The sequence below is a fragment of the Rhinolophus ferrumequinum genome, chromosome 8 (genome assembly GCF_004115265.2).
Source record: "Rhinolophus ferrumequinum isolate MPI-CBG mRhiFer1 chromosome 8, mRhiFer1_v1.p, whole genome shotgun sequence".
In the NCBI taxonomy this organism is placed as follows: Eukaryota; Metazoa; Chordata; class Mammalia; order Chiroptera; family Rhinolophidae; genus Rhinolophus; species Rhinolophus ferrumequinum.
The window spans coordinates 62,857,598-62,884,828 of record NC_046291.1 but is presented as its reverse complement, the minus strand read 5'-3'; the positions used below and the strand labels follow the sequence as shown (position 1 = coordinate 62,884,828).

Below are 27,231 nucleotides of genomic sequence, written 5' to 3'. Positions count from 1 at the left end.
GCTGCCCCTTAAAAAGTTTTTTCAAAGGTAGAGTTATAATGTGGCCCAAGCAAGCATAAGAGATCAAAGTAGATAAGGTTCTACTAGTTTTCCTGTATTGAATTTTTTTTATGTCATATTCCTGTGGAGGAGAAATTTCAATTCTCTTAAAATACTTCCCTTATCTCCTTGTTGGAATAAAATTTTTTAACAAACACAAAGGTCTTTCATTTCTCAAATGGAGATATTTGAGATGCAAATAACTTCGAGAGAGAGAGAGAAAGAGAGAGCGAGAGAGAGCCCAAAAATGAAATTTACAAAAAAAGAGTAAATGATTGATTTTCTTGTTGAGGGTATGTTTAATGGGAGACTAAATGAACAGGGTTTTAAATTTCTTGAAAGTATATCAGGGATAGAGGGGATGGAAAAGAGAAGGAGCACAGAAAGGGGTGCAATAAGGTAGCAAGGACAGATCAGAGCCATTAAAATTTTTATTAAAATTAGTGCTTTTAACAAATTTCATTTTTGGTTGAAACAAGAAAAAGAGATCACCTTGCATTTATGGTAATTTAGTTCTTTTGTGTTCAAGGTATATCCATAGATTTTCACTTGTTTAATTTTCACTATGGTTAACAACTAAATAAATATTAATTTACTCTCCACATACTGTTTCAAGCTGATGATTATTTTAATAGTAATGGATTGTTTGGTTGTCCTTGCTCGGTCACTACTTGAGTGATAATGTAAATCTCATCTTGAGGACAGGCCCAGTTTTTTGTAATTTACAGAGTAAGCAGGACTAAAATGGAGAAAGTTCAGGTTAAAGCCTAATTTATCTTAATAAACGTATGTTGTGTATACTGGTGTGGTAGCAAAGGGTTCAGAAATTTTTTCTTTTAATATTTGAGGAGAACAATGACACTGATTTTATTTATTTATTTATTTATTATTATTTTTTTACATTCGAAACTATATAATTTTACTAACCAATGTCACCCCAATCAATTTAATATTTAAAAATTATAATAAAAATAAAAAATTAAGGAAGTGCCTTTTTCTTAGTATGAGTTTATCAGACTTCAGTATTTTGAAATCACAAATGACATCCCACAAACCATCTCATATAACAAGATAGAGAACTATAAAATATAAGACTACGTTGTATTGGAATTAACACCAGACTTGAAAACAAAAGGTTTCACCTTGATTCCAAATTCCATTTTTAACCAGTTGTGTTGCCTTAGGCAAGTCACAGTGTCTCTCATCTTTAGTTTGCTCATGTGTACAATGTAACAGGGAAAATGGATATGAAAGTATTACATCTAATATAAAGTACTTTTTTAATGTGTAGTGTTTTTTTGTGATAGTAGAGAAAAAGTAGAAACTTTATTTGTTGACTTTCTCTTATACCTTTAAGCAGAAATTTACCATGGTGACAAGGGAGGAGACAACCACTCAGAAGTGACTGACTTCATTCTTGTAGGCTTCAAGGTCCATCCAGAACTCCACAGTCTCCTCTTCCTACTATTCCTGATTGTTTATGGGATGGTCCTTCTAGGGAACCTTAGCATGATTGGCATGCTAAACACACTGATGTATTTCTTCCTAGGCAATCTCTCCATCATTGACCTTTTCCACTGCTATTGTACCCCAAACCATGGTCAACATCCGGTCTCAGAAATAGACCATATACTTTGCAGGTTGTGTGGCTCAGATGTTTCTTTATGCACTTTTCATAGTAAGAGAGGCCTGTGTCCTGGCAGCCATGGCCTGTGACCGTTATATTGCTATCTGCAGCCCTCTTCTCTATACTGAATGACACTGATTTTAATGAGGATATGCCTAACATAGGGCCGAGAGTGTAAAGGTCATTTGCACAACAAATGAGCCACATATGTATAGTAGCAAGTGTTACGTAGATCAGTTGCAACCCTTTGGGGACCATGTCCACTACTACTGGAACAGCTACTCCTGTTGAGTAACAACAATAAAGACATCAGTCCAAAGCAGCCAATATTGACCAAGCTTTGCTGGTTTCGAGGATATAAAATTTTGCGAGGATGTAAAAATAAGATTACTTTTAAAAGAAAATTATCACTCTTGAAAAATTATTCTTTTGTGTGTGTTTACTTTATTTCTCATCATGAGCCCCTCAGACACCAGACATGTTATTATCAAATAAGTCACTCACTTACATACCATCTAACATAAATCAACATAAGCATGTATCATCCCTAAGGCAAAAAACCCCCATGAAGAAAACTCCCATGGAGCATTTGGCAGCTCTATCACCACAAAAACCACATACTTTATTCACAGCACCACCTTGTTCCCTGCTCCACGTGGTATTTTTGATTAAGCACCAGCCCCTTAAGGCATCACTGCAATATTTGGTTTACAGAAACTGACATATTTACATAATAACAGCTGATTTTCACATACGTCTTCACAAAACCTAGGGCTTTAGGAAAATACTCTGTGGTTTTGAAGCATTTTAAAGTTGTTAGGGATATTTTCTTCAAAACTTTTCTATTCTCCTTCACTATTAAAAGCCATTTTCTGAGGACATTATCTAAAGCGCCACTTCCCCAGGGAGGACGCTCCATGAAGGCAGGGCCTGCGCCTGTCGTGCTCACCAGGGACTCCTCAGAGCCCAGCAAGGCATCACGCCACATTTCATGAACACTTGACTTTGTATCTCAGGACTTGTTAGACTAATTTATAAGATCCATTTTTCTTATTGACCTATGTGTCCTATGTCTATCAATAGAGACATTGCTCCTATCAGACCTTAAAAATGTATTTTAATATTTTCATATTGAAAATGTGAAATAAACGATAAAACGTGGTCCAGAGAGGTTCAGAGACTCACGAAAGTCACATCACTTGACTTAAAATCACCCTCTTCCACCCAGTCCATCTGTAAAAATCAAATTTAAATTTACTGGTTTTTTGAAAAGACTATATTTTCAGGTTCATTAAGAAAAACTAAAAAAAAAACTAGTTTGTAAAAGTCTTTTATTGTATCCGTGCCACACATAGTAGTGAAAAATAACACTCCTAAAAAAAAGAATGCTACCTTTTCCACAACATTTTATTTTAAATAAAACTTCAAGTACTCTTACATAGGTACAAAAAAAATTCTGATCTATTTGCCTCCAACAGGCCACCACAACACACAGTAGATAAAACACAGTGGTTACAAATGTCTTTTAAATTTATTTCTGAGGCAAGGCAAATGGGAGGAAAATGTTTCTATGAAAAAATACTGTGTGTGTAGGAAATTGTCACAATTTTATTCCACATGGATACAAATGATTATACTTTAATTTAGGCCCTGGTGGCTTAAAATTATATAACAAAATAGAAAAATGGAAAACTAATATCCCCTACACCCTGTTTCAAAGGCAGGCACTACCAAGATCAAGGAGACGCCACAGTGTTGGTAGAGGATAATTGCTGTACAAGCTGTATAGCTATAATTACCTTCAGACTAAAATAAAATGCTACAGTCCTTCTAAGGCATAAACAATAATGTCTGCAAACAATATGTACACATAATACATATTTAAAACAAGACTTAATATAAACAATAATGAACAGTATATACAGGTCAATTTTTCTTCACTGTCTTGAAATACAATTTAACTACACAAGTGATGCAGCAACATATATATATATGTATATATATATATATATAAATGTACTTGTAACTCTACAGTAAAGTTTATTTTTGGTGCTTTTATAGCACATCAGTGTAAACAGTTTAACTTGGCTTTGTTTTATATTTTAAAACATTCCTTGTTGTAATTTCAAGATTTAAAGCAATTTTCTAGTTCTTCCTTTTCACAGAAAACGAAGATTCTGGATGTGGTTTAATCATAAATAATTCATAAAATTAAATACATTCACTAAAAAATAAACTACAAAGTAAAAAAATGAAAAATAGATATTTATTGAGAGGGAAAGGAGAACCATTTCCCACATTAGAGCTCTGGTGTTGAATATTCAGTGCGATTTGATATATTTTAATTGCTATTGCACTATAACACCCTTTCCTTTGAAAATTCTTTGGGTGTGCTTCCCTGTTCTACCTAAATTAGCTGATAAATCACACAAACCAATAACCAAGGGCCTTGGTTGTTGTAGGAGTGAAGCCTTTAAAAATGGTATCATTCTTCTGATACTTATTTATTTTTTTTGTGATACTTACTTTAAGGAAAAAAAAGTCATTATGTATGTGCCTTGCACATTGATGTAAATATAGTTCACATTGCTGGTCTCATTTGTCCTTGTTTAAAAGGAAAAAAAAAAGATTATTATAACTTCAGCTCACTTTGAAAGTATCTGTCCACTTTTTTTCAAAATACTTCCTCATACTGTGGCCAGCTCTGCCTATATCAGAATCATCTTCATTAAATGTTTCACAGTTGTCAAAAACCAGCCTGACGTCTAGGGCAAAGGATTCAAGGTTTGGATATCTGAAAAAAAAACAACATATCATTTAGAGGTTGCTTCTATAGGGTGGCTTTGTTTTGTAAACATGTGAAAAGGTAATAAAAGGTAAAATGAAAAGGAAAACTGAAAAGAAAAAGAGAAAGATTAGGATAACTGCATTTAAAGTGATATAAAAGGTATTATACCCTCTTATATGGAATATTTGAAAAAATTGCATGTGCTCTGAAGCATACAGGATTTATAGACAGGTAAAATGGGAAAACAGATTTCTCTGGAGATCAAGATATAGTTCAACTAACTAGTGTTTTCCCCACATCCGATTTCCTGGTTGACCTGTATCACAATTCTCTCTTATAGGACTCATCCCACTTGACTAGTTTGTCAACTCATCTGATCAACTGTAACACTTGCAGTAGCCTTATTATCCACATTCAGAAATATTTAGTTGCAGTAGAAATAAATGCTTCCTATGCACTATAAACATCACACTTGCCCTGTGATTTTTACATACATCCCCGATGTGTCGTTCTGTGTTAAATCTTCCCCATTTCCCATTTCTCTTCTCTCTCCAAATACGCTCTTTTGACTGGAGTATGAGGATCCAAATCAAGCAAATAAAAAAAAAAAAAAAAAAGCATGTACTATCTTTTTACCAGAGATAACATTATGAGGAACTCGCTTTCAATAAGAAGCACTGTGGCTTCAGAATTTTGGTGGGAAAATCTCCCTTCTCCTTCTCTGTAAGAACATGAAGAGGAGAACAGAAGGTGCATGAGTCTGCCCAGACTTACTGACAGGAAAGAAGTGGTTCATCTCAAGCTAACTCAAGCCAAATCAATACATTTGGAAAGAGGGCTTTTGGAAATTCAAATTTAAATGAATTCTAATGTACAATAAGCTGGGTAATAAAATAATGTATCCATTACAAATATCTGGGAAGCACACACTGAGTCTCTTAGATCTGGTAAAAGTGGAATTATTTCTGTGATGAAGTACTTTGTACGTACAGTCTTCACTCCCTCCTTCTAAGATGTACTATAATAAAAGAAATAAAATTTCTTTATCCATAATGAGCTCACACAATTAATTCATATAACTATGTAAACTCATCCATTTTCCTATTCTTTTGCGATTATTATCTTTTATTGAGGTGAAATTCACATAACATAAAATTAACCGTTTTAAGGTAGACAATTAAGTGGCACGTAGTACATTCACAACATTGTACGACCACCACCTCTATCCAGTTCCAAAACACTGTCATCACCTCAAAAGGAAAACCTTATCCATTAAGCAGTTACTCTACATGTCTTGCTATTCCCACATCCTGGCATTCACCAATCTGACTTCCTGTCTCTATGGACTTACCTATTCTAGATATTTCATATCAATGGAATCATATAACATGTGGGAATACTTTTTATAAAATATTTTAAAGTTACTTTGAGAAATATTTATCTCTTTAGACTGCTCCTTACTATAAGAAAAGGTTAATGATTAATGCTAGGAAGGCTGGAACGCAGGAGAGAATTCTAGGTGAGATTCTAGGTGAAATCAATGTGCCCTTCTTTTAAGGAAGGATGGGCAGCTGATGGAAGCCAGAAAGAGTCATTAAAGTAGGCACTTCCTCCCCTCTGTTCTATAAATTTCTAGGTTAAAAATTTGAAATAGTATTTGTGAGTTTGGGTTCCAACTCCTAAGTTGGGGTTTAATCAAACAACTCAAAGTTAGAGGAGCCTGAATCCACTGAATTTTGCCTCCCACACAGCTGGCATCACAAACAGGATTATAAAGAACTGCTTCTGTCTCTGCCTGCTTCCACTGTGACCCTCCCCTCCACTGACTAGGATTCATTCTCAAAAGGGAACTTTGGTTTTGTAGCTCTTTTGATAATGTTGTGTTAATGTCAAAGCCTGTTTGTTTTGGGGATTTGGGGATTGAAGTTTATCCTCTATCCAGGAATGAGAAAATCATGGAAACTAAAGTCAAAAGTTAACTTAAACATGGTCAGGTCTTCCTGTGTAAGTCTTTGTCCTGGCCATGCTGATTATAAAGTCCAGTGTGCTATCCTTCTAAACATCTGATTACTTGGATAGACAGGTAAAACAAGAAGCAAATTAGTCCATATCTAGACAGCAGCTTTTGCTGTTTGGTTCACATTAGAACCAATAGTTTTAATGGTAAGAAATGTTTTCTGAATTTGGGCAGATCCTTTCTATAATTTTAAGAAAAATAAAACAAAGAAGAAACAATCCTTTGAAAAACTGTCATTTCAGCTTTCTAAGAATTAAGTCATTTGGCCAATCCAGTAAATCATTTGATACATGTGACAGGGACACTGATCATTATGAGTTAAGTTCTACTCAACTCTTCTAAGTCGAATAATTATGGAGCATGGTGATTTTCATCAAAAGAAGGCCCAGAAGAGCTAAATAATATACTGTATAATAATGATAACAACAACAATGGTAATGTAATTAAACTATGTTTTATAATTATTCTTTCAATGTAAACTTCCTTCTTTCTCCATATTTTCTGTGACTTTACCAGAAGTGATGGGGATGGACTACATTAAGAGCCAAACTGGGATGTAGGAATAAAAAGGGAGCAGGGGAGAATGGAGAGTACAGCTCCTGGCCATTCACGTGGGATGCTTTTGTGTGGGCTTGTTCTGTGAGTGAACAGCCTCGCTCTGGTGGCTCGAAGATGGCCCAGTCTCCAGACCAATCAATTTCCATTAATGCTATTCTCTGACAAAGATCAGCTGGCCTTACAAAGACCATGAACTGTGGCCAGGAAGACACTTCATTCTTTGGATAGGATCACAAAGAGAATTTCCCAAAAATAAGACCTCGCCAGACAATCAGCTCTAAAGCATCTTTCGGAGCAAAACTTAATATAAGACCCGGTATATTAATTTTTGCTCCGAAAGATGCTTTAGAGCTGATTGTCTGGTGAGGTCTTATTTTTGGGAAAACACGGTAATAGGCTTCTTCCACATTTAATAAGTGCATTTTTAGTATTCTCCAACTCATAATAAAGCTTTTAGTATTTAAATTTCCAATGTTCTTCTATCTCTACTTTGTAACAATCTGAAAATATTACAGAATCAATTTTTGTTAAACCCTCATGAGATGATGTCAATCATCTGACATCTGATGCAACATACAAGCTCCAGCTTACATGGTACTTACTTTAGGAGGCTTCCCTGATACTTTTCCTTACCTTCCAGGCTGAGTTTGGTGCCTTTCTAATGTCAACACAGCTTGATAACATTCCTGTATAATTTTTTAAATAATTTTGATTGACTTGTCTTTCATACTGTACTACCCTAACAAAACACACACACACACACACACACACACACACACACACACACACACTCCCTCCCAATCCAAAGGCAGGTCCTCTGTCTTTGCTATAAATTAATGCAGTTTTGGCTCACTAGAAAAATATACAGTACATCTCAAGCATTCAGTAAATATTGAACTGAAATGATTTACTTACTGTCCACTACTTAATTTCTCTCTAATTGTGGAAAAATCCATAGGCTTCTTAATAACTTTCTTATAACCAGGAACAAGTTTCAAGTTTACAGGAAGTAGAAAAGGCCATGCATCCTCATGAGTTTCCATTTCAGTAAGGATCATACTAAAGAAAACAATGTTTGAAATCAATATCTATGCTTTAGAGTTATTATTTTTATTAAAAATTTAGCTTTCATAACATCTTTCAAGTAAAAACAATGCAAACTAATTTATTAAAAAGACTTCATTTACCTATACTATAAACTTTACATTTTCCTATGTATACACACTGTCAAAAAGTCATTTTACATATGGTAGAAGGTTTCTTTTCTTTGCACCACACTTTAACCAACTGAGCTAACCGGCCAGCCCGGTAGAAGATTTCTGAACAAATAAGATGGGATAATATGAATAGATACAACATAAAAAGTAAAATAATACCTGCAAAGAGCTTGGTCCTTGGAATCATCTCTTTTAGGTTTCTTAACAGAAGTAAAACTTTCTTGTTTTGACAAGTTAATAGAAGTATTTTCCTCCATTTTTCTCTTTTTCACGTCTTTGTTTCCTCTTTTTAGTGAACTACTTGTAGACGCAGAGTCTTCATCTTCAGTATCCCCTGTTAAAGTTACTTTTTTCCCTTTTTTTGAATCATTATTCTTTTTTCCTTTGACATGAAGTTTTTTGAATTTTAGAGTTTGACCACTTGCCTTTATTAAAAAACAAAATAGGGTATAAGAAAATAAACTGTTTACAGATGTTCTATTATATTTAATTATGAAACTGACAGGACAAATAAAAAATATGATCTCTGATCCACAAAGTTGATCATTGTATTATTTTCAAGAGAGATCTGTTAATTTGTTCTCCCATGATATGAGGCTAAAACCTAATAATAAAGCATGAAAAAGTTTATCTTAAGGATTCTTAAAACTTGCAGATGCTGATCTCATGGTAATCCATCATTGGTACCACAGAACTTAGTGGTATTCCTTTAGTCTAGAGGTCACTAATTGAATGAATTTAAAGATACAAAAGGACTGTCATTTAGAGTGCAATACAAGTAAGAACAAAGGTGAATATAAACAAAAATATAGAGCTTATTAATAAGAAAGGTGAAGCGGTAATTAAAAAGCTAGGCCAAAACATGAAAAATAGCTTATGAAATATCAAATAGAGAAAAATCTTTTGTAAGATCAAATAATACTAGAAATTGATTTTTTTTCTGTATAAAGAAAAAAAGCATTTTCTATAAGAAGATAATTCCACAAACTTGTAGTTGCCAGATGTGAACAAAGCAGTGGTGAAGGACGGGGAAAAAGAAAAGAAGTCTGTTTTGAGGAAGATAAAGAAATAGTACAAAGGAGATTATATTTGGAATCAAAGGATATGAATTCCAGCTATGACTCTGTCAGTGACGAGGTATGGACTTTGTACAAAAATATCTACGAGACCCTGTTTTTCTCATTTATAACATAAGCAACAGCATTGGCCAGGTCATTCATGCTCTAAAATTACATAAGAAAACAAAACAAAACAAAACAAAACACCATACTTCAGTGTGACCTTATGCAATCTAACCACAACTTGCAGGCAGCGCATTGATATAACAATCGAGCCCTCAGTCCCCCAAGTCAGCAATAGAAAAATAAGTCCGAATTTTGAGTTCAATGTTATAGTACATATAATAGATCACAGAAGAGTGATATGCAAAGTCACTGTAAGGTAAGAATCTGACTGGAGTTGAGTTCAAGATTGAAGGAGAGAAATCGGAGGGAAACACAACAGAAACCTTTCTAAGAGTTTTCCTGCAAAGGGAAAGAGAGAAAAGCTGGCAGTGGATCGAGGAAGAAGTGAGGCCAGAAGAATGTTTTTGTTTAGTTTTCTTAAGGTGGGAGAAATAGCAGCATGTTAGTAGGCTGATAACAAGAACCAGTGGAGAAGGAGAAATGGATGATGCAGGAGAAGAGATAGCTGCTGGAGGCATACTCCCAAGGAAGTGAGAAGGGATGGGATCTCACGCACAAGTTGGGAATTGGCTTGGTTAGAGGTACCAGCAATTCATGGCAACAGGAGAGAAGGTAGAGTATGTGAGCCCAGATACAAGAAGGATGGTAAACATGGTGGAAGATTCTGGTGATATTTTCTTCTGATGGCTTCCATTTTCACAGTGAAATGGGAGTAAGGTCATCAAATGAGAATGAGAATGGAGACAGAGCTGAAGGCCCTCTCAATGGCTTGAATATAAAGGGCCTTGTGCTCTTTCCAGCCACATTCAGATACAAAGGTATAGGTGCTGGAGAAGTCAGAGAGCTGAGTTAGCCAGAAGACCAAGTGAGAAAGAGACACCAAGGAGCCAAAGGTGGACGCAGTGATTGTGATAATGGGATATGGACACATTATAAGCCAGGTTAGGAGGAGAGAGAGGACATGAAGAGGGAGAGTGACAGTGAAAAGGTCTTAAGATAAATCAATTACAGGTTCTGGTAAAAATCAAAGAAGTGTTGGAGAATGTGGAAGAGAAAGAAAGGCAGTGGAGAGAGGGATGTTTGCAACTGAGTTTACGAAGAGGCAGTAGTTACTGGTAATGATTAGGTCAAGATATTGAACATGAAAGAGAGTGACTGAGGTAGGGAGTGCCTAGCGGAGTCTGGCCCTCGATACATGCTGAACCTTTCGTACTTTTTACTCCTTACTATATGAGAGTTCAAAGGTTTCTCATTTAAGGTGACTGGAAAGAGACTTAAAATGCATATGACCCAGCAATTCTACTTCTAGGTATATATCCAAGAGAAGGCAAAACATATATTCATACAGAAACTTGTGTGTAAACATTCATCGCAGCATTATTCATAATAGCCAAATATGGAAAAAAACACAAATGTCTATCAACTGATTAATAATTAAACAAAATGTGGTATAGCCATTTGACTGTGAAAAGGAAATATCGATACATACTACACAACATGGATGAACCTTGAAAATATTGTGGTAAGGGAAAGAAGTCAGACACAAAGGCCACACATTGTATGATTTAATTTAAATGTAAGAACCAGAATAGGCAAATCCACAAAGATAGGAAGTAGATTAGTGGTTGCCAAAGGCTGAGAAGACAAAGGGAATGAGGAATGACTGCTAATAGGTACAAGGATACTCTTTTAGAGTCATGAAAATATTCCGGGATTAAACAGAAGTGATGTTTGTAGAACTTTGTGAATATATTTTTAAAAACCACTGAACTGTACACTTTAAAAAGTTGAATTTTATGGTATATGAATTATAGCTCAAAAAATTCCCGTAACTCTGCAATTTACATAAACACATAGGTACAGACAACAATTGGTAGTTACTAAAGGGGAAGAGGGGTGGTGTGAGTGAGAAATGGGTAAAAGGAGTCAAATACATGGTGAGAGATGGAAATTAGGCTTTTGGTGGTAAGCATGTTACGGTGCATACAGATATCAAATTATAATGTTTTACACCTGAAATTTATGTTATTAACCAATGTACCTCCATTTAAAAAGAAAGCTTAGTTTTAGACCAGCTTTACCTTAGCGATGCAAGCTGGACAGAACCAGTCGCCGTCTGGTATAGTTGTGATCCTGGGTCTATGGCAGTATGTGTGACAGCCTTTGTCACAGCCGTCACAAAGGAGGAGCAGTTCTTCATTATCTCCCTTGCGACAGATCTGGCAGTACTATAATACATGAAAAATCATTTAAAATCAACACTCTGCTGTGAGTAACATTTATCGGGATATTAAACACACCATACTTCCTAGTTTATATTAGTAATGAACATTCCGCTTGCTAACAAAAATACAGTAGCCATACACATCTATGTATCTCTCGTTACACAGATATGGACCACATGACGGGGTGAGCAGTTCCATTGGGGTAAATGCACATTTCAGGTACACTGCAGAGAACAAAGCTAGAGGTCGAATGCCTGCACACACTTCAAAAGCATGTACACATTAACATATGAAATAATTAACATGACATTAGAGCACATAAAGCAATGAAGAGCTGTAATACATGGTGTTTTAATTTTTAAATATATTTCATGTTTTGCTTATCTTAGCATCCTCATGATATCCTGAGAAAAAAATAAGTAAGAGTTAACTTTTAAGACCAAAATTAGGAATTAGTATTAGTGTCAGAATTATATATCATACACATAATAAAAAAATATGTCCCTATATTTTGACTAAATAATCCATCTATTTTTTGTGTGTGTGATTAAAAAGTGTCAAAACTAGGAATCTTTGAAAATCAACCCAAATCAAACATGTCACAAGTGTAGAAAATGGATCCTACAAAATGATTTCTAAGGAAAATAAGTTGATAACAATAAATTAAATCAACGAATTTAAGAGGTCATTATTTATTTTCAATAACTAAAAATGAAATTATTCTTTCCTGTTAAAAAATTTCTAATACCATTAAGAATGATAAATCGGTAAAGAGAAGATTTTTTTCCATGCATACATATTCTGTGTAACAAGTTGCACAAAAGAAAAGAAGGAAAGTTAGATAGGTAAAACTTTCAATATGGCTTTAAAAAACTAGTAAGTACTAACATTATATATTGACATTTAGTTTATATTCCCAGTCATAGTAGAAAATGGCCTGAAGTCAATATATTTAAAAATGAAAATATTTAAACTGTAAATCATTTATACTAATTTACAGTTTGTATTTATATACTCTTAAAAACAAAATAGCTTCACTGTTCAAATTTCATTTTTTATTTTTAATATAATTAATCAATCTGGGAAAGTCTAAAATAGTCTTATACAACACAGTATGCACACCCATGATAGCTTAAGAATTTTATCAATGTGGCAGATATATACCATTCAATTAAACAAATATCTATCAATTATATGAAATATATAATACTCAAATTAACATGTGTACTAAGAACAAAACCAGCAAAGTTTAATGTTCCAAGAGTAAATATTTATTTTATGACCTTGCCTAATATAATACTAATACCACATCGTTAAATACCTTAATACGGTGTTATTTCTCCAAGTTTGAGTTACATCTTTAAAACTTGTATTGTAAAAATATTCACTGAGAAATAACATTTGGAAGATTATATTCAAATCCTTATAACAATAACATTTAAAAATCAGATTTGTGAACATTAAGTAAATTCTGTTTCCTACAATAGATAACTAAAACTACCATAAAGTCTGTCTTACATCTCACATCTAAAATTTAAAACTAAAATTATTTTTTGATACTTATTAAGAAAGGGTGACGTATAACTGAGCTCACAACATTTTTGAAAAATCACAGCAATAGCTCACGATATGTTAGAACAACTGTATTAACATTTGGTTTTAATTCCTTTGCCTCTATAGTAAAATATAGCAGAAGTTGCCTACTATTTAACATTAACAATAATATAAAGCAAAACATTAGCAATGATATAAAGCACATGATGGGCCGAGAATTATCTGGAGGCAAATTGTAACAGCTTCATCTTTCCTGGTAAGCGTGGTCTCTGGCCAAGAGGGTACTTCTAAAGACACTGAGCACTTTTATATTTTGTTATGACTTATTATGAGGATCTGTTACATTTCTAATTAAACGTTATAAAGTGCTCATTAATCTTTGAATATGAGAGTCTTTTTAAGGTAATTTCATAGCAAATAATGTATTGTGACGCATTAAAAAAAGGAAGTCATAAGAGACGGAGTTAAATAATGATAAATGTATGTGAGTAACATGGAAAAGGTTCATGAATTTGCAACAACTGAAATAAAGCTTTGGATAGCAGAAAGTAAGTATGCTAACACAAGGCACCTCTGGTACAAGTCTGGGGTTTCTCTGTATAGGCTGTAACTAAACTGTCCCCATCGTGGTGATTGTTTTGGTTTAGGTGAGAAAAATAAGTGTACAGATTTCATTTGGATATAGGAATTCAATATTTTTGGTCATTATAGCCTAGATTTCACCAAATATATTTCAAGTGGTGACTTTAAAACTGGTTTTAATACTACCTTTTAGAAGAAAATTTATTTTTACCTGGTAAAAATGTTACCAGATGAACTGAACAATGCCTTCAAACTCATGGCAAATTCTAATCTGGATTGGGAAAGACTTATATTTGATCATATTGTGAAAACTGCAGATTCATTACTCCATGGACATTTTAGGAAGAAGTGAAAAACCACAGAAGAAACCAAATTTATTTGTACAGAATGAATTAAGGCCTTGAGTAGTCTAAGCATAGAGGCAAAAACAAAGAAAAGAATGCTAAATTATTTAGGGAGCGCTTCTTTGGGGAACATCTATTTTAAGTAAAGGAATTTTACCCTTATTATTCATGAAAACAAATCTCAGACATTTGAATTTTAAAGCTAATCTGTAATTCAAAAGCAAACATTAATCAATAAAAGCCAACATATAATAGATATTTCTATATATGATATATAAGAAGGAAGAGGGACATGCACATGATTTAAAATAAGTATCTTTCTGGGAAATATAAGAAATACAGCTTTTATTTTGAACACATAGCATTTGGTGCCTGGTACAAAGTCGAAACCACTACATGATGATAGCTAATTGGGTTTGAACAAAGAAGGTGAAAAACAAGTTTTAATTATTAGAGCAAAGGAAAAAAAAGACCTACTCTTTATACCATCTACATCAGATGCCAAATACCTGATTATCACTACATAAAGTAAGAATTCTCTGCTTATTTTATATTTACTTATCTATGTATTTCTTAGGATTAAAAAATGAAAATTGATAGAAATATAAAGACATTTTAGGAATACAGCAGTACCTCGGTTTTCGAATGTCTCCATTGACGAACATTTCGCTGTAAATTTTATGGATCTATGGTATCATTAGATAGTAAAATTCATGCTAAATTTGCAGTTTTAAGGGTTGATTTTAAAGGTCTGGAACGGATTAATCCATTTTGCATACTTTCTATGGGGAAACAGCACCGGTTTTCGAACATTTCAAAACCCGGACTCCAGAAACGGATTACGTTAGAAAACCGAGGTACCACTGTACAGTGAATGTATGTAGCAACTGGAGAGTTTACAAGAGTGAAGGGGCGTTCAGAATATTTAGATGAACAACCATTATGTTGACAAAATGTAGATGAAAATTTCAGTTATGAACAATATTTAAAGGAGGGAGGATCAAGATTTAAAAAAACAAAAGATTACACATTCGGTAAATTCCTTCAAAAAGCTCAAAGCAAGGAAGAAATTATCAAGGTATACAGCATTTAAGAATAAGCAATTTCTCAAGTATAGCATATGTTATTTTGACAATAAGAAATGTATAATTAAGAAAGACCTGGAGGTTGGGGGGAAAAGAAAAAAACAGAACAAAGTAAATTAGTTAGAGTATTTCTTAAATAAAAACACTTACAACTTTCATAATTGATTTTTCCCATGCTATTGATTTCTGTAACTGCTGAATGCACAGAGCTACCTGTGCAGCACTGCGAGCTTCTGATAATGCCCTTCTCCATACCCTGAGCCCTGGAGCAATATCCTCTTCAATTCTGCATTGAAATATAGAAAAATTAAGTAGGTCATGTCCACATTTATGGTTACTGAATGTGAAACAATCATCACACTGAAAGCCAAGCAATGACAAAAACATGTAACAGCCAATAAGTATAAGGTTTAAGCAACTAAATTTGATGTAGTGCACAGACTGCGGCTACGTGCCTCAAAGCTTAGTCACGATCAGGTAAATGTAAGATCACTTTGCGGGATTATCAATGCACATAACAAAAAGAACAAAAAAAAAAGTTTTTACAAAGCACCATGCAAATAGCATGATCCATATGGATCACAGACATACAGGAAGATACATAGATAACAGGCAATAGAAAATAGGCTCCAATTAGCAAAGAAGCACAATAATTTTTCAAGTTAATCTCAATAACCTACCCGTCACCATCACCACTAACGGATGGTGCAGGAGCAGGGACAGTAACTGTGCCCACATTATCCAGTTTGATCTGAATGGTGGTACTTAAGGGGCTCTTCAGATACCTTCTTTCAATGTTCCGCTCCAAATCAGCCAGCCTCGTTACAGCTATATCTAGGGGGTTGTCACTCTTCCGCTCTAGTGCCTGAGCACTGCTTTCTTCTTCGCCAGTAAATTCTCCATCATGCTCCTTGCACAATTTAGAGAATGACTTATGTTCAAAATATACCAAGTCCTCCCTTTCTGATGCAGGCTCTGGACACATCCAACCCTATATATCAAGAGAATAATGTTATTATGGTTTCCTCTTAAAATGTCTGATGGGGGAAATTACCTTTAGCTAAAATACAGCAGCAGACACCAGCAGATCTCAAGGATCTTTACTAAAAGTTTTTAGCTTGTGTGTCCTAATGGTGGTAGGTAGAAATAACAGAAAATTAAAATAAGCAGTTGTAAGAAAATTTAATAACTTTTGATACTATGAAAGCTATAATGAATATCAGCAAAGTATTCTGAAGACCAAATGCTTATTAATTTCACAGGACTACTTAAATGGAAACCACTCAGTAGTCTCTGAACTTTGCTCTTCCTTTCCATTTTCATTTCTTCCACCACTCTTTTTCACAGGTCCTTGTACTCACCATTTTTCCTTCGACCCCAGGAACTTTGCATAAGCTGTTATGTTTCTCTGTATAGCTTTTCCCTGTTCCTCTTCACCTAGTTAACTCCACTCACCCTGCAGCTCTCATGTTAAAATTTCCATCCTCAGGAATTCTCCCCTGACCTCCGTTAGGGGCTAAATCTCCCTATTACGGGCTTTCATAGGTTTATATAATAAATACTCCATAGTCTTGTGACAGTCACAATTTGATACTACTCTGATTATTTAACACCTTTCTACCTCTAAATTCCATGAAGGCAGGGGCCATGTCCGCTTTTACTCATTTTATCTCCATCGCAGTGAAAGCCAATAGAAGGTATTCAGTCTACATATTTGATCTAAATAAATGATCTTATAACTGGCTTATATTGGTCCTCTAGCTCAAAATCCTTCAGAGTCCCTACTGTTCAACAAAATCCAATTTTTACCATGATATGTAAGTACCTCAATCTACCTTTTTCTGTCATGTTCTCATTCATGCATCTTATACTGCAGTCAAATTCCACATTTTGCTGAAGCTGAATAGTGATGGGTGTCGACTGTGGTTTTACACATATATATATATGTATATGTATATATATGTAAAATCATATATATGATATATATATCATAAAATAATTATCTCTTAGAATATTTAGTAAAAAGGATAATGTTCATTCTGATTTTCATTTAATATGCATTTACTAAGTACCTATTATTAAGTACATATATATATATATATATTCATTCATATTCATGGGACGTGGAGTGCAGCACAGGGAATGGGGTCAGTGGCACTGTGGTGGCTGTGTGCGATGTCGGAGGGGTGGTAGATTGGGGGAGGGGGTTGTCACTTTGTGAGGGGTGTAAATGTCTATTTACTATTACATTGTTTTGTACACCTGAAACTAATAATAATTTAAAAAAATGAAACAATACATAATAAATAAATACATACATACAGACATACAGACATACATAAATGGCGGCGAAGGTGAAGGGGGATAAAAGGTCCAAATTTCCAGATATAAAACAAATAAATCATGGGGATGTAATGTACATAGGGAATAAAGTCAATAACATTGTGATAATGTGGTATGGCGTCAGATGGTTGCGGGACTTATGGTGATCACTTCTTTAGGTAGATAAATGTTGAATAACTATGTTGTAGCCCTGAAAGTAATATAATATTGTATGTTAACTTTATTTTAATAAAAATCTTAAGAAAAAACAAAATAAATTGGAAAAAAAGAGCACAGAACAAAGAGGTATGAGGAAACTGTGGGGTGGTGGAAATGTCCTGTATCTTAATGATGGTGACAGTTTCACTAGTGCATACATTCATTAAAACTCATCCAATTTGCATGTTATGTGAGTTGTTTATTAAATATTAATTATACCTCAATAAAGTTGTTTTATAAAGTGCACATAAAAAAAAAAACACAGCACAATTCCACATCTTGTCACTCCACAGCCATGTCCTGAGTTTCCTGATCCTGGTGCTCTCTGCTCATGCTGTTCACTCTTACTAGTATGGCATTCCCTGTTCTCTGACTTTCAAAAGTTTACTCATCTTCTCAAGTTCCATCTCCACTTGATGAAATCTTCCCTGATCTCTCCCAATCTCTACCAGAAATCTAAGTATTCTTCTTCCAAATTCATTCATGATTCTGTACCTCTCTACAATCAATTACTAGATTCTGAAGAGATGTATACATGTCTTATCTCCCTATTATAAGGCAAGCTTTCTGAGGATAGAAATCATATTTTATCTTATATTGTGGTGTCCACTGCCTGATGTGGAATAATAAGTACTCAGTAAATGCATATTAAATGAAAGTCAGAATGAACATTACCCTTTTTGTTACATATTTTAAGAGATAATTATTTTACCTTATATATTGGGAGCAATTCTCCCTCTTAACTCAGCAGAACATTTACAAAGTAAGGATGGAATTATGAATAGTACACATAAGTGCAATATGTACAAGTTATGTCAAATGAACTTCACTCCCATATGTTGAAAGAAATATTAAACTGCTAAATCAAGGGAATCCTGTAAACATACTATATTTTGATTTCTCTAAGGCAATAGATATGACAAAAAAAGTGAAGACTAGATTAGTTAGAGAAGTCTAGGTTGCAAACTATAACCAAAGAACGGTGATTGACAGCTTCTCACCTCAGGTAAGGTAATCTGTGCCAATGTCCAAAAGCCCTGTGTTTGGCTTGTCCTGTTAATATACTTATGAATAACTTGGTTGATTGTTATTAAATCTGTAGGTGACTTAAAAGTAGGAAGGAAGTTTAATAGCCTGTATGACAGAATTAAGATAAAACTAGTTCCATGTGCTGAAAAATGTACCCAAATGAAACTAATAAAAATAGAACAATAAATGTTCTACAATAAATGTGCAGCCAGTATTGTGATAAAGTCAATGCACCAAAATCTGAGCATGTCTCCATGAAAATCTTTTAGGCCCACACTCTGATTTTATACATAACTTAAAGAAGCTTGATGATCTGCACTGTCAGCCAATTAGAATTGGAAAATTAGATGGCGGAAATTGGAGGAAAATATGGCTAGTAGAACTAATCAAATCAAAACCAGCAAGTAGTAGCAGTTGACCATGAGAGAGGACAAAGACAGACTATAGACAGCAGATGAAATAGTTTAAAAAGCAAAACACACTAGGATCATTTACGTCAAATTTTAGCTTTGACGTTTAAGCAACTAATCACAGAAATACCACATGCGATACGACTCACTTAAAAGCACTCTGAAAGAGGCCCAGGGTTTTTTTTTTTTTTTGTGAGTGTTTTTTTTTTATGGTGCACACTCAGTGAAGCATGCACTCGATATGTATGCTAAAAAGCTGGAGAATTCAAATAGCATTAATAGAAGTATAATGCTGGATTACGAAAGTAAAAGTACCACGAACACATTTGCACATATCTATGTACAATTATGGGTATAACATTTTAAGAAGGATATTGACACTGGTGTTTATTCAGAAGAGAATCATAGACCTAGAAACTGTTTCACAGGACTTATGGTTAAAAGAATTAATTAGTTTGTAAAAGCAAAAACTTAAAAAGAGACACAGAATCTGTCTTTAGAGAGGCTAGAAGAGTAATTAGGCTTTGTGTAAAGTCTTAGTAACAGAACTAGGACTAGAGACTTTCAGATTTTCCTACAATGTAAAAAAGAATTTCCAAATTATACGTGAAGTAATTTCTATTTTCTATTAAAAATAAAAATGAATGCACCATGTAGTTAACGTGTCTGAACAATGGTTAGTTTCTCAGGATAAACATATAAATCTATTTTCTTTTTAAGAAAAAAATAATTAGTAATATCAGATATATTATTAAATCTTTATAGATGTTAAAACAATGTCTGTTGGTTATTTTCATCACTTATGTTTTTAGATTCTTCAAGACTAACATAATTCAAATTCATTTCTAGAATAATACAGAATAATTCAGCAATGCCTTATTAAAAGGATGTTAAAACACCCCACTTAACAAAACAAATTCCACTTGTCTTAGCTACTGAGAACACAGCCCAAGAACCTCTTCTAAGCAGCCAGTATTGTGATAAAGTCAATGCACCAAAATCTGAGCATGTCTCCATGAAAATCTTTTACGCCCACACTCTGATTTTATACATAACTTAAAGAAGCTTGATGATCTGCACTGTCAGCCAATTAGAATTGGAAAATTAGATGGCGGAAATTGGAGGAAAATATGGCTAGTAGAACTAATCAAATTAAAACCAGCAAGTAGTAGCAGCTGACCATGAGAGAGGACAAAGACAGACTATAGACAGCAGATGAAGTAGTTTAAAAAGCAAAACACACTAGGATCATTTAATGTAGGGGCAAAACCTCTTTGCTGAGGGAATTATTATCTAAAAATTGGTCTTCATGCTGATGTCCTGTGTCACCAAGATAATTTAAATCAAACTCATTATTCTCAATTTAAGAAGGCAGTATAATGTATAACATAAGTGATCCAACAAATACGTTAAAAATTATGGCACTGAATGGAATAATTTTCATTTCTCCAGAAAATTAACTTGTGTGGAAGATTTCATTTGCTGAAGACACCAGATAAATGAGGCATTTTAAAAATATTGTACTATAGTACCAGGAGGAGGATACATAGTTTCCTAGCAAAATAGCTTCAGAAAATGATAAATTTTTGCTTCCCAAAGTTGGTAATTATGTTTCTGGCAAGAAAGGGATATTTTATTGCTCTGGAAAACAACATTTTTTGGAGATGCTCAAAAGTTTCCAAAAGCCAGCATTAAAGTAATTATGCAGGAAAGTTTTAATCATTGGATAGGATAGTATGATGACATTTTTTATCATTCTGAATAAAATACGAAATAACAAATCAAATTACACGGTAACTACATTTTCTACACCATATCGTGTATCTGTCTCACCCTTATTCATCATCCCTCCCCATTAATTCTCAGAGACATCATCATATTATCAATTAAGAAAGACCTTTACACTCCTCTTTATGAAACTAAAAATTCTTGCACAAACCGTGTTTACCCAAAAATAAGACCTAGCCAGACAATCAGCTCTAATGCATCTTTTGGAGCAAAAATTAATATAAGACCCAGATATATTATATTATATTATATTATATTATATTATATTAATTATATTATATTATATTATATTATATTATACTACATTACATTATATTATATTATATTACATTATATAAGACCCGGTCTTATTTGCTATAAGACCGGGTTTTGTATTAATTTTTGCTCCAAAAGACGCATTAGAGCTGATTGTCCGGCTAGTTCTTCTTTTGGGGGAAACACAGAAGGTAAAATTACTTTTTCCTGTCCATTGGAAGCCAGTGCGTTCACTGCTTGTGCCATGGTAATGCTCAGTAAATAAATTAATTATCTAATTAAAACTTTACATATATATGTAGGGTGTGTGTGTGTATCATAATATAACATATATTTGGCAAGACCTATAATCTCCAATTTTAAATTATATAGAGTGAAAATCTGACTTAAAACACGGCTTGTATATATGGGTGTTCCTGGTCCTATAATAAAACACTAGAGTAGGACTTTGAGAGAGCATTATTTATCATGGAAAACACTGTGATATTCTGCTTCTGATAAAGAATGGCATACCAGAAATATTTCTGAATACCATTAAGGAAGCAGCAAGATTTAGTAAAAAGAACATGTGCTCTGGAGTCAGACAGACTCGGTTTGAATTCACATTTAGCTACTTACTATATGACCATTCGCAGGTTACTTACTTTGAGCCTGGTTCCTTACCTGTAAGATGGGGGAAATTAATTCAGGATCGTTTTGAGAATTCAATGAGGCCAAATGAAAACACTAAGCACAGGAACTGGCACATAATAAATATAAGTTACCTTCCATTATCCTAAAGACAGATTTTATTCCAAGTCAATTTTACCTTCACTTGCAAACTTGCTGATGCAACTCTCCTTTCTAGATCTTCTACCTGTTGAAGAATACTCAGATCCATTTCCATCGCTTGTTCTTCCACTGACCAGTTCTCCACAATGTCTCGAGTCACCTGGTTTTCTTCATTTTCATTTAATTCAATAATAGCAACTACATTTGAAAAGAAATTATTTTTAAAATCCACTTTATCCTCCAATGATTTCCAGAACGTGCATAAAATCCCAGAGGTTACATGTACATGTAACTTAATACACACAGATATTCTTTTTTGAGAAACCAAACAATATGTCTGCAGGTTGTAAAAGTTCTAAGAAACTAATACCAATTTAAGAAATGTAAATAGTAACTGGCGGTTGAGAAAAACAGAAAAAAAAAATGCCTATTAGTAATAAACTAAGAATTAAGATATACTAAAACATGTTTGAAGATAAAAGAATTAATTCTTATAACTAAGCAAGACAGTAGAAATCTCTTTTAGGTACATACCATCCTTATTCTTGATGCAGGCTTGAGTAATGTAATCCAAGTGTTTCTGAATTTGTTTTTGTAATGCCTTTTCCCTTATTCCTCTGAGATGTAGCACTTTGAGCAAAGCTTTTAAGTCCTCAGGGTCAATAATTCTCCACCAACCAAACTGCATTTCTAAGTCAAGATAAATGTACAGATTTTTTACAAATATTTTGAATATAAAGTATGGTACAATGCCAATCAAAAGATTTATAACTATATATAAAACCACCAAAGATTTAGATATAACATAGGAATCTATAACAATGAAATAAAGTCAATATTAACTACCACCTGAATGTACCTACCTTCTGGAATAGGTTTTGGACTAGGAAAATCTACTGGTTTTGCTACTTCCACAGCTGCAGGTTGAGCTGAAGAGACTTTTTCATTCTGTGGTACTGGAGATTCGCTTTTACTTGAAGCAACATTGGGAGTTAAAAATGAATTACCATTTCCTTCTGATAATCCCAACCCTGATCCCAGAGTAGGTACAGGTGATGTAAATGGAATATTGGAAGTAAGCATGCCAGTGGGCCACCCACAAAACTGGAGTCCCATCATAGATACTCCACTTTTCATCTGCAATAAAATAAAACAATTTAGAAGTGGAACAATCTAAGACATTTGGAAAAATGTTTAGAATCTAAATTATGTTTAAAGCTCTGAAAACATATTCTTTCACTTATCACAATTACAGGAAAATTAAATATAATAGCCATAACGTCAAATTCCATGTTCTTATTTGCTCCCTAAAGTAATTTCCTTTTAGATATACTGAAACAGTAATAAGTTAAAAATTAAAGAAACCTTTACCTAGACTTAAACTAGAAATCAGTAGTTCTGATGAAGTTGGGTGATAGCAATTCTGACTCTCTTCAGTTTTTAAACTGTAGCAGAGATAGTGTTATAAATATTCAGCTGATTCCCCTTGAGTGAAAATCTTCATGGTGTCAAAGATCAAATGAGGCAAAATTAAAATGAGTTACTGACCTGCAGAGGTGATAAAGCAAATGGATTTAGGCCAACAGGATTCGGAGCGGACGATCCAAGAAGTGGAGCTGGGGCGGGTGACGGTGACTTAGACGGTGGCTGAGGCTGAGACGGAGGCGTCACTAAAGGAACTGCTGACACATCCGCATGGGTAAGTGAAGTGTCATCACAAGGTGTTCTTGGCAGAAGGCTAAACCATTGCCTATTCTTTTCAGTCAGAGTTTTTAACAACTGGTCACTGGGGAGAGGACTGTAGAACTTCCCAGGACCACCTGAACTGGTATTGAATAGATTACTAGAGTCAGTCTTTTCCATGTTGCTCTGTGTTGCTGTTGACTGAATGCTGCCTAGTGAATGTTTTCCACTGTTCTGGCATGACAGTGTGCACCCATTTGCACTACTACTTGACTTTGGGGTCATGACATCTGACTCAGGAGGCATCTTAGCTACTTCTAAAAGCTTGCTTAATTTTGAAAAAGAGCCAGGTTTCTGAAGAAATAGATTTGTGTTATCTTTTTCTTTAGGATCTTCCTTTTGTTCACAGTGATCTGAATTTGAACAATTTAAAGTGTCCTCAGAAGTCTCAAATATTTCCTCTTTGATCTGGATACTTTCCGCCTTTTTCAGTTTTTCTCTTTCTTTTGCAATTTCTTCTAGTCCTACAAAAATTGAAAAGTATTATGAAGACCAGTTTTTCCAGATTAAACTAATATAGTAATTATATTTTAGTACTGTTTATCAAGTTATATGCATTAATATTTTAACAAACTTTTCTAGATACTTAATACGCTCTATTTCTTCCTTTTTTATAGACTAGATTTTTTGGTCATTGGAAAATTAATGTAATTTTGTAATTAATCATTAACAAAAAATAAAAATAAAAAATATTAAAAGCCCTAATACACAGCAAAAACTACCCTTAACATTTTTGTATAAATCCTTCCAGGATTTCTCTATGCACATACAATACACACTTAACCTACACATTTTAAAAAGGCAATCATATTATACATATAGTATTTTAACCTACATGTGTCACTGACTAGTACTCTGTAATGCTCTTGATGTGTCAATAAATATATAACTACACCATAAATGTTAATGGCTACGGAGTAATCAATAGAATATATCATAATTTAAATAATCAGTCTTCTATTGATGCCTATTAATTGGTCCCAGTCATTCATTAAACAATGCTGTAAATGATGAATGATCTCGTATCGTATCTCTCTCTTTGGACTTTTAATCTTTTCCTGATTTACTTCCTCATGACAAATTTCTAGGAAAAAAACTTACTGAGTCCTACCTAACCTATATACTTTTCAGAGTTTTTGAAACATACTGTCTGGAAAGTCTAGATCAATACACATTCATAGCAGAAGTACACACACAAGAATATTTGTTTGCCTACAACCGCAATGAAACTGAATGCTATAGATTATTTTTTGTCTTTGCCAATCTCTGGGAGGTAAAAATCTAAATGGTATTTTTTTCTGACCACTAGTAAGGCTGAACATTTTTTCACATGTTTACTGGTATTTCTCCTTTGTGAACTTCTGGTTCATATTTTTGACCAATGTTTTAAAAATAATTTATATGAACTCTTTTAAAAATACAAATCCACTGCTTTATTCAATTTGAAAGTAATATACATTCAAGGTAAAATACTGGGACATGAGAGGTATAAAAGTTAACCCGTTTTGCCCTATACTCTCTGTCCCTATTTCTACCCTTTAGAGGTAGCCATGGTTCAATCATGTCTGTATAGCCTTCCAGAAATCTTATACACATATATATAACTATCATTTTGCACTATTACATAAATGGGATGCTACTATGCACTTTCTGCAACTTACAATAAAATCCAGACTCCTAAGCGAGGCCTACAACCCTGTAGGACGTGGTTCCTGAAAAGCTACACAGCCTGTCACCACTCTTGTCCTTGCTAACCTTGCTCTTCCTTGCTTCCTTTATTCGGCTTCGCCAACATGCTTTCTTGGGGCCTTAGCACTTGGCTGTTCCCTCTGCCTGGGACACTGTTTTGTTGACTGCCTCCGTATGCTTTATGTTTCAGATTGTCATGTCCTCAACAGAGGTTTTCTCTGATCACCTTATCGAAAGTAGGTTCCCCATCCCATTCACCTCAGAATGTCTTTCTATATATTTCCGTTGCAGAATTTACCATCATACACATAACCTGTTTATTTATTTTCTATTCTATCCCACACCCACACACTAGAATTGAAATCAACAAGCATTACGTAAAGGCAGAGCAATGTCTGTCATGCTTATTACTGGATCCCAAATACATAACATGGTGGCCGTTATACCACAGAGGTGTAATGAAATAAAAGGATGAATTTAATATTTTCAGTATAGACCTTAGATGGCTTTCCATGGCAAAACATAATAACTGTAGTTCCCTTTTCTCAATCAGCTGCATAATATACTATGTAATTTATTTAACCAATCCTTTATTAATGTTTGAAATAGTTCTCACATGCTTCTCTTGAAATTAGTTTCTATCCCACATTAAAATCCTATACCAGACTTATGCTTCTAGCCAATGTGGAGTAACAGGGACTAGATTTACCCTCTTGCATGAAACAGCCAAAAACAGACAAAATATAGGAAACAACAGTTTGCAAGAAACTGGATAGAAGGTAACAAGGACAGAAAACAAATGCAGTTAAGTCCTCTGATTGCCCCAGCTTACTGCCTTGGGATAGTTTCCAGGTTACAGCTCAGGGAGGAAGAATCCAGGAGGAGCCTGGTAGACTCCCTGAGATGAGGAGATGCAACTTTGAGTGCATGGGGCACCAAAGTGGCTACAGTGCTCAGGAGAGTACTAGAGAGGAGAGAGCTGCATGGAGAGAGAACTCGAGAGATATTAGAGAGACCCCTGAGTATTCAGTTGAATAACGATCAGTGCATATGTATGAGGAACGTCCCTAAGACCAGGGGAAAAGCCACCTGAAGGGCAGTGGCAGGTGCTCACACAGGCTGGGAATAGGACTTGTTCCTTCCAACCAGACTGGGAAACCTCAAGATTCACAGGCATGAGGGAGAGAACTCAGAAGGATCTGCCTCAGTTGTTAGAGGATAAATAGCCCTAGACTGAGTGAGCAGTGTTCGAGTCCTGCCTAACACAGTGAAAAAGCAAGACCTGAAAGGATCAAACTTTCCCCAAGGAATGTAACTGTGTTTCAGTTCAACAAAGCTCAAAAATATTTATAGGACTTCAAAAATATCCAGTACCCAACAAGGTAAAATTTACAATGTCTGGCATCTAACCAAAATTAGAAGGTGTGCAAAGACACAGGAAAACATGACACATAATTAGAAAAATCGGTGAATGAAAACACGACACATAACTTTTTAAAAATCAATAATGAAAACTGACCCTGAACTGACAAAATAGTAGAATTAGCAAAGACATTAAATTTGAGAAAAACAATGGCTGAATAATCTCCAAATTTGATGAAAACTCTAAAACCACAGATCAAAGAAACTCAACAAAATCCAAGCAAAAGAAACATGAAGATAACTACACCAAGACATATCATGATCAAATTGCTCAAAACTAGTGATAGAGAAAATCTTGTAAGCAGCCAAAAAAAAAAAAAAAAAAAAAATCTCATACCGCCTGTGATCTTTACGTACGTCTGC

At 34.3% G+C, this 27,231-nt stretch overlaps 1 protein-coding gene across 23 annotated transcripts in view; it reads right to left on the bottom strand.

Moving 5' to 3' along the window:
• Positions 1 to 2,105: 2,105 nt before the first annotated feature.
• Positions 2,106 to 27,231, bottom strand: part of BAZ2B (bromodomain adjacent to zinc finger domain 2B) — a 245,977-nt gene continuing 220,851 nt past the window's right edge. For 16 of the 23 annotated variants that reach the window (XM_033112763.1, XM_033112767.1, XM_033112769.1 and 13 more), the window contains 10 exons: positions 23,563 to 24,221; positions 22,878 to 23,151; positions 22,549 to 22,704; positions 22,052 to 22,212; positions 15,901 to 16,211; positions 15,371 to 15,506; positions 11,512 to 11,658; positions 8,406 to 8,671; positions 7,945 to 8,088; positions 2,106 to 4,460 (listed from right to left, as the gene is read on the bottom strand). In XM_033112763.1, the coding sequence (XP_032968654.1) occupies positions 4,307 to 4,460; positions 7,945 to 8,088; positions 8,406 to 8,671; positions 11,512 to 11,658; positions 15,371 to 15,506; positions 15,901 to 16,211; positions 22,052 to 22,212; positions 22,549 to 22,704; positions 22,878 to 23,151; positions 23,563 to 24,221 (2,408 nt within the window). In that variant the 3' untranslated portion in view covers positions 2,106 to 4,306. Of the gene's footprint in view, positions 4,461 to 7,944; positions 8,089 to 8,405; positions 8,672 to 11,511; positions 11,659 to 15,370; positions 15,507 to 15,900; positions 16,212 to 22,051; positions 22,213 to 22,548; positions 22,705 to 22,877; positions 23,152 to 23,562; positions 24,222 to 27,231 lie in introns of those variants that run through there. The other 7 variants (XM_033112772.1, XM_033112779.1, XM_033112780.1 and 4 more) reach the window with 3 other exon arrangements.